Source organism: Gossypium hirsutum, chromosome A02 (genome assembly GCF_007990345.1).
Source record: "Gossypium hirsutum isolate 1008001.06 chromosome A02, Gossypium_hirsutum_v2.1, whole genome shotgun sequence".
Lineage (NCBI taxonomy): Eukaryota > Viridiplantae > Streptophyta > Magnoliopsida > Malvales > Malvaceae > Gossypium > Gossypium hirsutum.
This window is the reverse complement of record NC_053425.1, coordinates 14,236,179-14,248,564: the sequence shown is the minus strand read 5'-3', so window position 1 is coordinate 14,248,564 and position 12,386 is coordinate 14,236,179. Positions and strand designations below refer to the sequence as shown.

The following is a 12,386-nucleotide window of genomic DNA, read 5'->3' as shown; positions in this document are numbered from 1 at the left end:
GAGTGGAAAATTTTGGCAAGAGAATTGTAAAGAAAAATTACCTAATAATTAAAAAGAATACATTAAAAGAGATGAAAGAATGTGAGGAGGGAGAGTGCGTACAAAAATAAAAGTTTTAATGTAATTAAAATTGATTTTTTATAATTTAATTTTAATTTTAATTTTAATTTTAATTTAAAAGTGTCATATATCACAAAATAATTAATTAATAGATTTTTTTTTGGAATAATTTGGATAATGATTATAGTTTAAGTGCTAATGAAGTATAATTTAAATATCAACTTAATATAAACTTAATTAATAATTAAATAAAATTAAAGCCATATTAATAAAAATAGAATAAAAGCACTATTATCGAAATCAATTTTATTTTATTTTCTCACCACCGTAGAAATAAAAATTTTCCAGTTACAAAATCACTTATTTTTTTTTCATCTGATAAGCTTCCGCGTAGAGAAACGCGTGAGGCATGGTAGTTGAATTGAATTGAAACTAGCATATCCCTAAAGATTCCATTCCCCTTTCTAAATCCTCTCTCATTTCCCATTTTCTTACAATATTAATAATTTTTTAGTTAAAAAGAAAAAAGAAAAGAAATTGAAAAGAGCGCGCGTAAAAAGTCAAAGGAGCCCAAGCAGTCATCTTTCACACCTTCCTGGCCAAGTTCTTCCAGACTTTTCAATGGTTTTTTTAAGTACCCTTTTCGTCTCTGATTCCCAAAATTCCATTATTTCTTTTCTTTTCTGTTTTTTTTTTTGCGATTTTTTTTCGATTCTATAGCTAAAATGGCTGATCAGAAAATGAAAGAGAGAAGAAGAGTATCATTGATGATCATGGTGTTGATCTTTCAGGTTCTTTCTGCATCTCTTCACGGCTGTCTTGCAGCAACCGGTCAAGGTCAACCTCCTAGGAAGCCTACCTCAATCCATCCTAGGGCCGGTGTTCGCTCCTCTGTTTTTCTTCCTGTTTCTGGCAATGTCTATCCTCTTGGGTACTGCTTTCTTTTTTTAATTATTGTAATTTTTTTGTTCTCTTGAAATGTTGGTTTTCTTTAGTTTCTTGGATCTTTCCAAGTTTATTTATTTTGTTGGTTTCATCAATATGCTGCTTTTGTTCTGAATTTGATCATCTGATAAATATGTTGGTTAATTTTGTTTAAATATTTGTCATTTTGGATCCTTTGTTTTTCCAAGTTGAATTCTTTGGCCAAATCAGCAATTCCCCATTATAAGTTGATAGCTTTTTTGGGTTTCTAACTGTTTTGGAATTTGATTGTTCATCATAATTTGGGCTTGAATTTGCTCTTTATGTAGAGTACAACATTACTGAACTTCATGGAATTTGTGTTTCTATCAATCATCAGGTATTATTCTGTGACAATTGGTATAGGCAACCCACCTAAGCCATTTCAACTTGATATTGATACTGGCAGTGACCTCACTTGGGTCCAATGTGATGCTCCTTGTACTGGTTGCACCTTGGTAAAATTTCTTACTCAAAATATGATGATATGCACTGCTAGGTTCTTATGATGATTAATGCCTTTGATCTTCATGATTTGCAGCGTCGTGATCAACTTTACAATCCGTCTAAGAACAACTTTGTGGACTGCAAGGACCCCATATGTCTTGCAGTTAACTCTCCCAATCCACCTCAATGCAAGAACCCTAATGAAAAATGTTGCTTTCAAGTTCAGTATGCTGATCATGGTTCTGTTCTTGGTTTCATTGTCTTAGACACCTTTCCCGTACGACTTGTCAATGGCACCCTTTCTAAACCTAATTTGGCCTTCGGGTAGTTATTTCGAACTCTTCCTCTCATTTATGAATTCTGGAAGTGATTTCAACCATCTTTGTTTTTTTCCCCTCATCCATAGGTGTGGACATCGTCTTCAAAACCGCGGTCTTCACCCTCCAACTCCTACTGCCGGAGTCCTCGGGCTTGGCAAAAGTAAAGCAAGCATCTCATCACAATTGAGTAGCATGGGTGTAACCAAAAATGTGTTTGGCCATTGTCTCGGTGATAATAGAGGGTTTTTGTTCTTTGGGGCTGATTTCGTCCCAAAATCGGGAATGACTTGGACACGGATGTTACAAAGTTCCTCTTAGTAAGCACAATGAATCAATATACTGGTTCTTTCTTATTGCCTCTTAACATATGTTTCTTTCTTCTTGATTTTCATTTCAGTAAACATTATTCATCCGGTCCAGCAGAACTTCTTTTCAGTGGGAAGCCTACTGGTATTAAAGGCGTTAACGTTATCTTCGATACTGGTTCCACTTACACTTACTTGAATTTAAAAGTTTATGAAACCGTACTTAATCTGGTGAGACATCAACAACCATCAATGCATAAAACCTTATGAATGCAAACACATTAAGGGAATTTGATTGCTACTTCATTTTTCAGATAAGGAAAAATCTCAGTGGAAAGCAACTACATGATGTGAAAGATAAAGCTCTACCGATCTGCTGGAAAGGCACTAAGCCTTTCAAATCCGTGCGAGATGCTCGGAACTATTTCAGCACCTTTGCATTGAGTTTTACAGGCTCAAGTAATGTTCAGCTACAGCTACCACCTGAAAATTATCTCATTGTCACTGTAAGTACCCGAAAAACCCCCTGCAAACAATCAAACTTACCGGAAGTAAGATAATAAATCCATATAATCCAATTTAACAAGTTCATGCTTCTCAGGAACAAGGAAATGTTTGCCTTGGAATTCTGAATGGCGCGGAAGCCGGACTAGGAACTACCAATGTGATTGGAGGTAATAAGAGCGTGTATGTGTATATATATTCATGTTACTTGGAATATATGAACATTGGGTTGTTGCTGCTGTGCAGATATTTCATTGCAAGGCAAACTGGTGATATACGACAACGAGAATCAGATGATAGGATGGGCTAATGCGGATTGTAATCGCAAGTTTGGCTGATTTTGAATCTTTTTTTCTTGTAATATGCTATAGGAACTTGTTTGGAAAAAAAAAAACTAAATAAAATGCAGAAAAAAAAAATACATAGCTTCTTCATTAAGCAGAGGCCGGAGGGTACATAGTGTTTGTTTAGTAATAGAAGCCTCTCTTATTTCCATGATTTCTTTACAGTTGGGTCATTTACAAGAAATTGAGTAATTATGATGTCATGAATTAAATTACTAAAATACTTTCAAAAATAATAAATCAAACTATTCAATAATATTAAAAATATTTTTTTTCTTTTAAAAAGGACACGTTCTAAGAAAAAAAACCTTATCAGGACTCAAGTATTCACTATTTCATTTTGATTTTCTTTTCGGTTGAAAAATTATTCTTTCTTTACAACACTACTATTTTTTTAGCCATTAATTTTTATAAGAATAAAATAAATCTTTTCATATTTTTAATAATTTATTTTTTTACATTTTTTATAATTAAGGGAGAGAAGTAGAATTATTTGGAATGAAACCTAAACTCTGATATATTTCTTTTAAATGTTGATTGAATGTGTGAAAATAACTTCGAAAACAATAAACATTTCATACATATTCCAATAATCAGTTTTTATTATTTATATATTTATTTATTTTAATAAAAAGACATCATTGCCATATTAAAAAATATTAATGATTAATATATTATGTGACATTTTTATGAACTTAAAAAATTTAAATATATTTATATTTAACATATATTTACAAAATCTTTCACGCCAATATTTGTATTTTTTAAAAATTGTGCTTATTAAAAAGTTTTTTTTATCAATCACTCTTATAATAATAATAATAATAATAATAATAATAATAAAATTGGCTTTTCCATAAAACAGTGTATATTTTCCACAAAGTTCCGAAAATCGATTTGTCTGACTAAAAAAACAAATATTTTATTTGCAAAAAAGAAACGTGGAGGCTGTAGGAAGCTGCAAACTCACATTTATAAATTCACTTCAAACCCAGAAATTGAAATCCTTTTTTAGCTGTTTCCTAAATCCTTTCCTCACAAAAATCCCCTTTTTTAATCCAAACAAAACGCCCTTTTGCTTTCTTTTTTTTTTTGCTCTTTTTGACCTTTTTAGCTTGTTAGATTCCCAAGAATCCAACTTTCTGTCCAAGTTTTAAAAAAAAGAAGATGGATGTAAAGAAAAGCAAAGCAACAGTGGCACTGATGATGATGTTCATGATGTTGTTTCTTGTAAATTTTCCAGGGTGTTTCTCGGCTGCCAGTCAGCAACCCATCAATAAAAAGTCAACCCATCTTAAGCCTCATAATGGGTTTCATTCATCTTTTCTTTTTCCTGTCACTGGGAATGTTTATCCTCTTGGGTACTTTCTCATTTTCTTTGAAATGTGAAATTTGTTTATGTTTGCTTCGCTCGATCTTTGGGTTTCTTTTAAATATTTTTTAAGTCTGGTAATTGTTTGTTTTATTGCATGAATGAGATTCTTTATTGATTTTTCTTCTCAGTCTTTGTTTTCTACTGAGAAATCTTAGTACCATTTGATCAACTTGATTAGTTCTTGGGTAAGCTCTTTCTTTGAATTAGGTTTCTTGAAGTTTTAATTTTTGTGCATGTTTGGCTTTATATGTACATGTTCTTCTGAATCTTGTATATTAATTTGGCTATAAATTGGTCTCTTTTTAGAGATTATTTAACCTTTTGGAAGAAATTCTTGAAAATTTTCCTTGGGTTTTTTATCTTAGGGTCTATGAGAGTGTAGTTTCATTGAAATATAGTTCCTCTGTTTGTCTCTAGAATCTTTAGTGCTATTGTTTTGCCATTGTCTCAAAGGATTGAAAACCATGCTTTTGTGCAGGTACTATTCTATATCACTGTCCATAGGCAATCCACCCAAGGTTTTCGAGTTCGATATTGATACTGGCAGTGACCTCACATGGGTCCAATGCGATGCGCCTTGCACTGGTTGCACCAAGGTAAAATTTTCGATACATTTTGAATCTTATCATGTCCTAAATTATATCTTGCTATGTCTTTGTCTCTGTAGCCAATCGATCATCTTTACAAGCCCCAAAAACACATCCTTGTAAGCTGTGAGCATCCTTCCTGCGGCGTGGTTCACTTCCCTGAAAGTCCTCACTGCGAGAAACCGGATGACCAATGTGACTTTGAGATTGACTACGTTGATCATGGTTCAGTTCTTGGTGTGGTGGTCGCTGATGTCTTTTCTCTTAGATTTATGAATGGCTCTCTTATTCATCTCCCATTGACTTTCGGGTGTGTATTTTTTGCTCTTTACCTCAATAAGAAACCTAAACCATAATGAATATAATTTCCTGATATGTTGAAATGGCTGCGGAAGTGCACATTTCCTTATAACCAATATCGTATTTTCTTATCCTTTTTCAACAGATGTGCTTATGATCTGAAAAATCCTGGCCCATATGATCCTCCAGCAGCTGGAGTCCTCGGGCTTGGCAATGGCAAAGCAAGCATATTGTCACAGCTGCGAAGCTTTGATCTCACAAGAAATGTATTAGGCCATTGTTTAAGTGGGAAAGGTGGAGGATTTTTGTTCCTAGGAGATGATCTCGTCCCTTCTGGAATGTCTTGGATGCCTGTATCGGCCAACTCGTAAGTACTATTAAATTCCAGCCACTCCTCGTACCCTTAACATTTGTTTTCTCATCTCTGTTTCCTTGATCATTTTGTTTCAGTAAACATTATTTGTCAAGTCCAGCAGAAGTCTTATTTGACGGAAAGCCGACTGGTATAAAGGACCTTAAAGTAGTATTTGACAGTGGGAGTTCGTACACTTACTTTGGCTTCCAAGTTTACGAAGGAGTGCTCAATCTGGTAAGTAAACGAGTGGGAGTGTTCCTGTTGAGAGTAATCTTTAAGCTTTTCTTAAGGAACTGATCTTGTATTTCATGTCTCAGGTAAGGGAAAGCTTAACCGAGAAGACGTTGGGCACAGTGCAGGATAAAGCTCTCCCAATCTGCTGGAAAGGAACGAAACCTTTCAAATCTGTTCATGATGTCAAGAACTATTTCAGCACCTTGACATTGAAGTTTAAAGACACCCAGAATATTCAGCTAGAGTTACAGCCGGAAGCGTATCTTATTGTCACGGTAAGCAGATCCCTAGTTCTCCAACAAAATGATATCAATGGACACGGTTACAACAACATTTCTAACATGCTCTTCCGTTCTCAGGAAGATGGCAATGCTTGCTTTGGAATCTTGAATGGCACGGAAGCAGGATTGGGAGACTTGAACGTAATAGGAGGTGATAAATAATATTAAGAATCGTTTCCACCATTTTCGTTGTTCTTTGTCATCTAACTCTTCCTCATTTGTTATTTTTTCTCCTCAGACATCTCGTTGATAGGCAAAATGGTGGTCTACGACAATGAGAAGCAGCGGATTGGTTGGATATCGGCGGATTGCAACAGGCTTCCGTAATCCTGAAACCCTTTCATTCTCTTAGCATTCACTTATAATTGCTTTCATCATTTTCTTACCCTTTTTCTTTCTGGCAGTAACAGTTTGGACAGTAATTACAAAGAAGATATTCAACGACCATATGCTGCAAATTTTGGTATTTTAGAAGAGAATCATCCTAAAACACAAGGTTCAAGCGAGACCAATGTTCGGGTGCGCAACCGAGAGCTCTGATACCAAAAAAGAGTTGTAAAAGGTAGGGTGAAAAGTATGTTGGGAATACATATATTTGTTCGGTAATACAAGGTATAAAAATGTAAATGTATTAATGGCAGATACAAAAAGGAAATAGTAATTTTTGTTCACATATAGATGTTACTAGAAACCTTGATGTGTTCTTGTGGAATTTAGATACAAGAATTTGCAATATTTGAAAGATGCATCACTGTGTTTAATTGGCTTTTAAACTCCTTTTATATAATATATAATTGAATGAATGTATGTACAACAAAATTTCCAATCCTGAAACTCTATTTTCACTTTGTTTTATTGCTACTAAAATTTGATTTCGGATATAATAATGTTAATAATTTTTTACTTACGCAAAATCCATGCTTATAACCTACTATAATTTGATTGTTCGATAAATTTAATCCATCTTTTGTTGAAAGGAATTACATATAAATGATTAAATAATTTATTTTTACTAATTTATACATATTATTAAATTATTTACTTTTATTAATCTTTGCATTTACATATAAATTGTTGAATTACAATTTTTAAATCAACGTTTAACAATGTTAGTCAATTGAATTAACTTGTCAATTTTTATAAAATACTAACACCAAATTTTAATATATACAGTTGTAATGTAAAACTAAGTTTTACATCTTTCCATAATTTTTTATATGAATAATATTTGAATAATTCAATTGTTGAATTCATTAAGATAGTTATACTTTTCATGCATATAATTTTTTTAATCAATATGATATTTCTATTATATCGATTGAAAATATTGTCTATATATATATATATGTATAATAGTTAGAATTTTTTACACAAAATAAGTAGATTTTTATTTTATTTCAATCGATTTTTATTTTATTTCAATCTTGGCATATATGAACCACATGAATAGAGTATAAAATATGATAGTTAGATTGTTAAAATATAAATATTAAAGTAAATTATGGAATGGTGTAAAGCCATTTTAATTATACACCAGTGTAAGTAAATTTCACCAACAGTAAATGACAGAAACTCACATAAAGAAACAAATCATTTTCTTATCTTGATTAGAATAAGTCATTAGCACCCTTTTATACTGACAGACTAACTAACTTGACAAACCAGCTAACTGATAGTTGTTATCTAACATTCTCCCTACTCTCTTTTTCAAAAACAGTAAGAGTTATAACACTTAATTGATCTCTAAAGCGTTGAAAGCTCCCAGCAGACAAAGGCTTAGTAAGAATGTCTGCAACCTGATCATTCTCTGGTACAAAGTTAACCTGTAATTGACCATACGACACTCTATCACAAACAAAGTGCTAGTCAATCTCAATATGCTTGACTCGAGCATGAAAAACAGGATCTGCTACAAATGAGACAGCACTCACATTATCACACCAAATTGTTGGCACTCCAGTAGACATAACTCCAATTTCTGTAAGCAAAGATTGAAACCAAGCAAGCTCGGAAGTGGCATTGGCTAGACTTTAATATTCTGCATTTGTTGTAGAACGAGACACAACAGTTTGCTTTTTGGAGGACCAACCAACAAGATTAGCTTCAAGATACACACAGTAACTAGATATTGATTTCCTGTCCTCATCCAATGAACTTGCCCAATCTGCATAAGAGAAGCCTGTTAAGGTAACTGCAGATGGTTGAAACTTCAGCCCAAAATCAGTATTGCTTTTAACATATCTTAGTATCCTTTGTACTGCACACCAATCTTCATCATGAAGAGAGTGCATATACTGACTGACCTTGTTGACAGCAAAGGAAATGTTCGGTGGAGTTAAGCACATATACTCAATCCGCCCACAACCTGTTGATACAAAGTTCCATCTGACAGCTTGGTTTCAGTGAGTGAAGACAATGTAGGCACATTAACCATTGGAGTAGGCACTGGCTTAGCATTGCTCATATTTGCCCGTTCCAACAACTCACGAGCATATTTCTGCTGTGAGACGTACATGCCACTCACTTCTCTACTGACCTCGAGACCAAGAAAATAATGAAGATCCCCAACATCCTTAAGAGAAAACTGTTGATGCAAGGCTTGAACCACAGCAGTTATATCTGTTTCTTAGGCTCCTGTGACAAGTATATCATCAACATACAGAAGCAAAAACACACATCCAACTGAGGTTTTCTTAAAAAATAAAAAGGAATCAGCTCTACAATTTTGAAATCCCAATGCAATAGTCAAGAAGTTCTTGTGAGTATGAAACCAAGCACGAGGGGCTTACTTAAGTCCATATAGTTATTTTTTTAGCTTACACACTAGAAAATTACCTTCAGAATCACAAACCTCAAACCTAGGAGGCTACCTCATATATATTTCTTCAAGTAGCTTTGTAACACCCCTAACCCGTATCCGTCGCTAAAATAGGGTTTCGGAGCGTTACCAGAATTTATAGATCAAACAGATAAAAATTTCAAACATTTCATAACATATAATATCCAGGTCAGAAACCAATCAAACTCATACATATTGTCCTTTATTCGAGCCCTCGAGGACTAAAATACGCATTAGAAATAAATCGAAACTAATTCGGAAACTCAAAGAATTTTTCGAAATACACTAAAAATTTTTTCAAAGCCGCAAGGTTCACACGGCCATGTCTTTGCCCGTGTAACTCTCTGACTTGGGTCACACGGCCAAGCCACAACTCGCGTGCCAGACCATGTACCCTTTTAAAATGCCTCGCACGCCCGTGTGCTAGCAGTATGTACCCTTTTAAAAGGTGCCTTAAATAACCAATTTACCATTCTCTACATGCTCAGTCATTAAACAACTCAAAACCATTCGTTTAACCAGTTCAAAACATGATCAAATACATTCAAAACATACCAAAACAATCATTCTAGGTGCCTAACCAATGTACTATCATTGGTATCATATTTATATCATCAAAACATATCATCAAAGCATAATTCAAATCCAAATTATAAACATGCCAAATTCAATCCATTTTGCCTAGTTCATAAGCACTTAAACACTAACTTAAATTCACATGCACATATCTAAATTAGGTTCAATTTATCATGCCATATAACACCCTTAACCCAAATCCAACGTCGAAACAAGGTTTCGGGGCATTACTAGAATTTGCAGATCACTTAAGAGAAAAATTCAATTAAATACTTACCGATTCAATATATCATATAAATAAATATATTACCATTCAATCAACAGCTTGGCACTTGTATAAGCATCAAACAGCGACATTGTTAGTATACTAGTACATATTTCATATAAATTCAACATTGATATACTTATTTTCTCGACATGTCACACTTGAGTTTAATAATTGTCTTTACCTACATAGTTTTCTTATATCAACATATCAAAGATAATCATATATGTACATGTCATGAAACATATCATTCTCTTACCGTTTTTTTATAAGTATATATCATTCATTTCATTATATCAATATTTCATGCTCCATCATTTCCATATATTTTATGTATATTTATTCCGGTAATAGTTTATATCAAACTTAACATAAATTATATTCCATGTACTTGTACTTATTTCGTTTATCCATCTTCATAATTATTTCATACAACTATTTTGTACATATATTTCCATATGACCAGTTCTTGTAAACATTTCACACAACCATTTCATATAACCATTCGTCATCTGATACATATTACCTGAATATTAATTGTTCAACAACTGTCATAGCGTCTCCCATCCACGGTCTTATTTATCTTTGACATGATGCCATAGTGTGTTTCAACTATGGTCTTACTCATTTTTTGTCATGTTGTCATGGTATCTTTCAACCATGGTCTTATTCTTTTCATGTCACGTTGCCATGGTATCTTTCAACCATGGTCTTACACATTTCATATCACGCTGCCCTGGTATCTTTCAACCATGGTCTTACACATTTCATTTCAGAGAGCACATTCCCGCGAACCTCATCCTTATAGCGGGATTACCAGTCCAGGCTAAATCCCCTGTAATATAAACTCATAGAGTATTGTCGAGATTACCAATCCAAGCTAAATCCCCTGCAACGACAATTACTCTAATGAGCTTGGATCTGAATTACCAGTCCAGGCTAAATTCAGACCCTAATTTGGATTACCTGTCCGGGCTAAATCATTTTACACATATTCTTTGAGAGGGCTATATCAGGATAGGATCACCCATCCGGGCCAGATCCTTTTTTACTGTCAATTCCTTTTCAGAGATCCATCGAATTTTCCTTTCATTCAACCAGGATTTCTTTATCTTTTTATCAAATATATCAATGTTTCATCAATTTTCATACAATGAACATTCAAATCATATTCACATCAATAACATACATTTCAAGCATTTAAGAATATAATTCAAGTTACGTGAACTTACCTGGCGAAATTGCAGAAATATCAAGATTCAGGGGCATTTTGGTAATTTACCATTTTTCTAATTTACACTCGATCTTAAATTGATAATTTCATTCAATTTATTAATTTAAATAATAAAACAATTCATTCCCTTCAATTTGGTCATTTTTGACATTTTTACAAAATTACCCCTTCAAGTTTTACTTTTATTCAATTTAGTCCCTAAGCCTAAAACATGCAAATTAGCCATGCTAGCTGAATATTCATATATATTTTCCTCCTCCTCCTCCTCTCTATTCCACATCCTTAATGTATATAACACACTTGTAAGTAACATTATCTATAATTTTTATTATTTACTTTTATGAATATTCAAGCTGTCCATCTGTGTCATAGTCACTAAATTATTTATATCTGGAGCTATTAAGATCCTATAATTTTCCCTAAAACTATACTCATATATATTATTACCATAAAATTTTCAGAATTTTTGGTTTAGCCAATAAGTACAGTTTATTCTTTAAAGTTACCCCTGTTCTACTGTCTAATAGTTCTGACCCTTCTTCACTAAAAATTAATTATCTCCTCGTACAGAATTCAAATGATGTTATCATTTATTTCTCTTGAAAATAGACTCATTCAAGATTCTAAAAATATAAATTTAAGCCCATAATTATTTTTATCCAATTTTTTATGATTTTCCAAATTGAGAACAGGGGAACTCGAAATCATTCTGACCTTGTCTCAAAACATTTATTATATATCATTATTTACAATTCCATTGCTTACATAATTTATTCTATAAAAAACTAGACTCAATAAGTTTTAATTTAATATTTTATTCATCCTATAATTTGATTTCTAAAATTTTTGGTGATTTTTCAAAGTTAGACTACTGCTGCTGTCCAAAACTATTTTAGTGCAAGATATTAATTACCATGTTTATAACACCCTTATTTTCTTTTTCTACACTATTTCTCATCACTTTCTCTTATTTTCTCTCCACTAACATATCAATAACATAGGACCATATGTAAGGAAACTCTACATTAACATTAATCCCATGCTTTTTCAATAATATCAAACTTAAAAATATATTGAAATCATGATGTTCTTACCTTGCTCTATTGATTTCAATCTTCATCTTGATTTTCTCTCCCCTTCAGCTCCCTTTCTTGAATCCAACTTGATATTCTAACTTACCATAGTCTCCTTAACATTTTTCTCTCTTGGTAGCTATGGAAATTCTTTTGATTTTTGGGTGAAAATGGTGACCTTTTGGTAAAAGGACCAAATTGTAAAAAAATAAAAATTTCTTTTCTTCTTCTTCTTCTCACGTTGGTTTTGCATGGGAAAAAAGGATGAGAATTTCTCATCTTTCTTTCTTTATATGCTAATAAAATAATAATAAAATAATAAAA

At 32.8% G+C, this 12,386-nt stretch overlaps 2 protein-coding genes across 4 annotated transcripts; both read left to right on the top strand.

Annotated features, from left to right (window-relative positions):
• Positions 1-431: 431 nt before the first annotated feature.
• LOC107952036 (aspartic proteinase Asp1) lies at positions 432-3,092 on the top strand. 2 transcript variants are annotated; one of them, XM_016887277.2, is made up of 9 exons: positions 432-684; positions 852-991; positions 1,364-1,481; positions 1,565-1,794; positions 1,877-2,107; positions 2,188-2,326; positions 2,410-2,601; positions 2,697-2,769; positions 2,846-3,092. In XM_016887277.2, the coding sequence occupies exons 1-9, from the start codon at positions 682-684 to the stop codon at positions 2,935-2,937; spliced, it is 1,218 nt and encodes a 405-aa protein (XP_016742766.1). In that variant the 5' UTR covers positions 432-681; the 3' UTR covers positions 2,938-3,092. The 2 variants fall into 2 exon arrangements, with proteins under 2 accessions (XP_016742766.1, XP_016742765.1); XM_016887276.2 differs by having other exon boundaries at positions 507-991.
• A 743-nt stretch (positions 3,093-3,835) lies between these two features.
• On the top strand, positions 3,836-6,810 carry LOC107952038 (aspartic proteinase Asp1). Of its 2 annotated transcripts, none has more exons than XM_016887279.2 (9): positions 3,836-4,304; positions 4,797-4,914; positions 4,986-5,215; positions 5,351-5,572; positions 5,656-5,794; positions 5,878-6,069; positions 6,154-6,226; positions 6,314-6,398; positions 6,486-6,810. In XM_016887279.2, exons 1-9 carry the CDS (start codon positions 4,111-4,113, stop codon positions 6,613-6,615), a joined length of 1,383 nt encoding a protein of 460 aa, XP_016742768.1. In that variant the 5' UTR covers positions 3,836-4,110; the 3' UTR covers positions 6,616-6,810. The 2 variants fall into 2 exon arrangements, with proteins under 2 accessions (XP_016742768.1, XP_016742767.1); XM_016887278.2 differs by having other exon boundaries at positions 6,480-6,810.
• Positions 6,811-12,386: the final 5,576 nt, after the last annotated feature.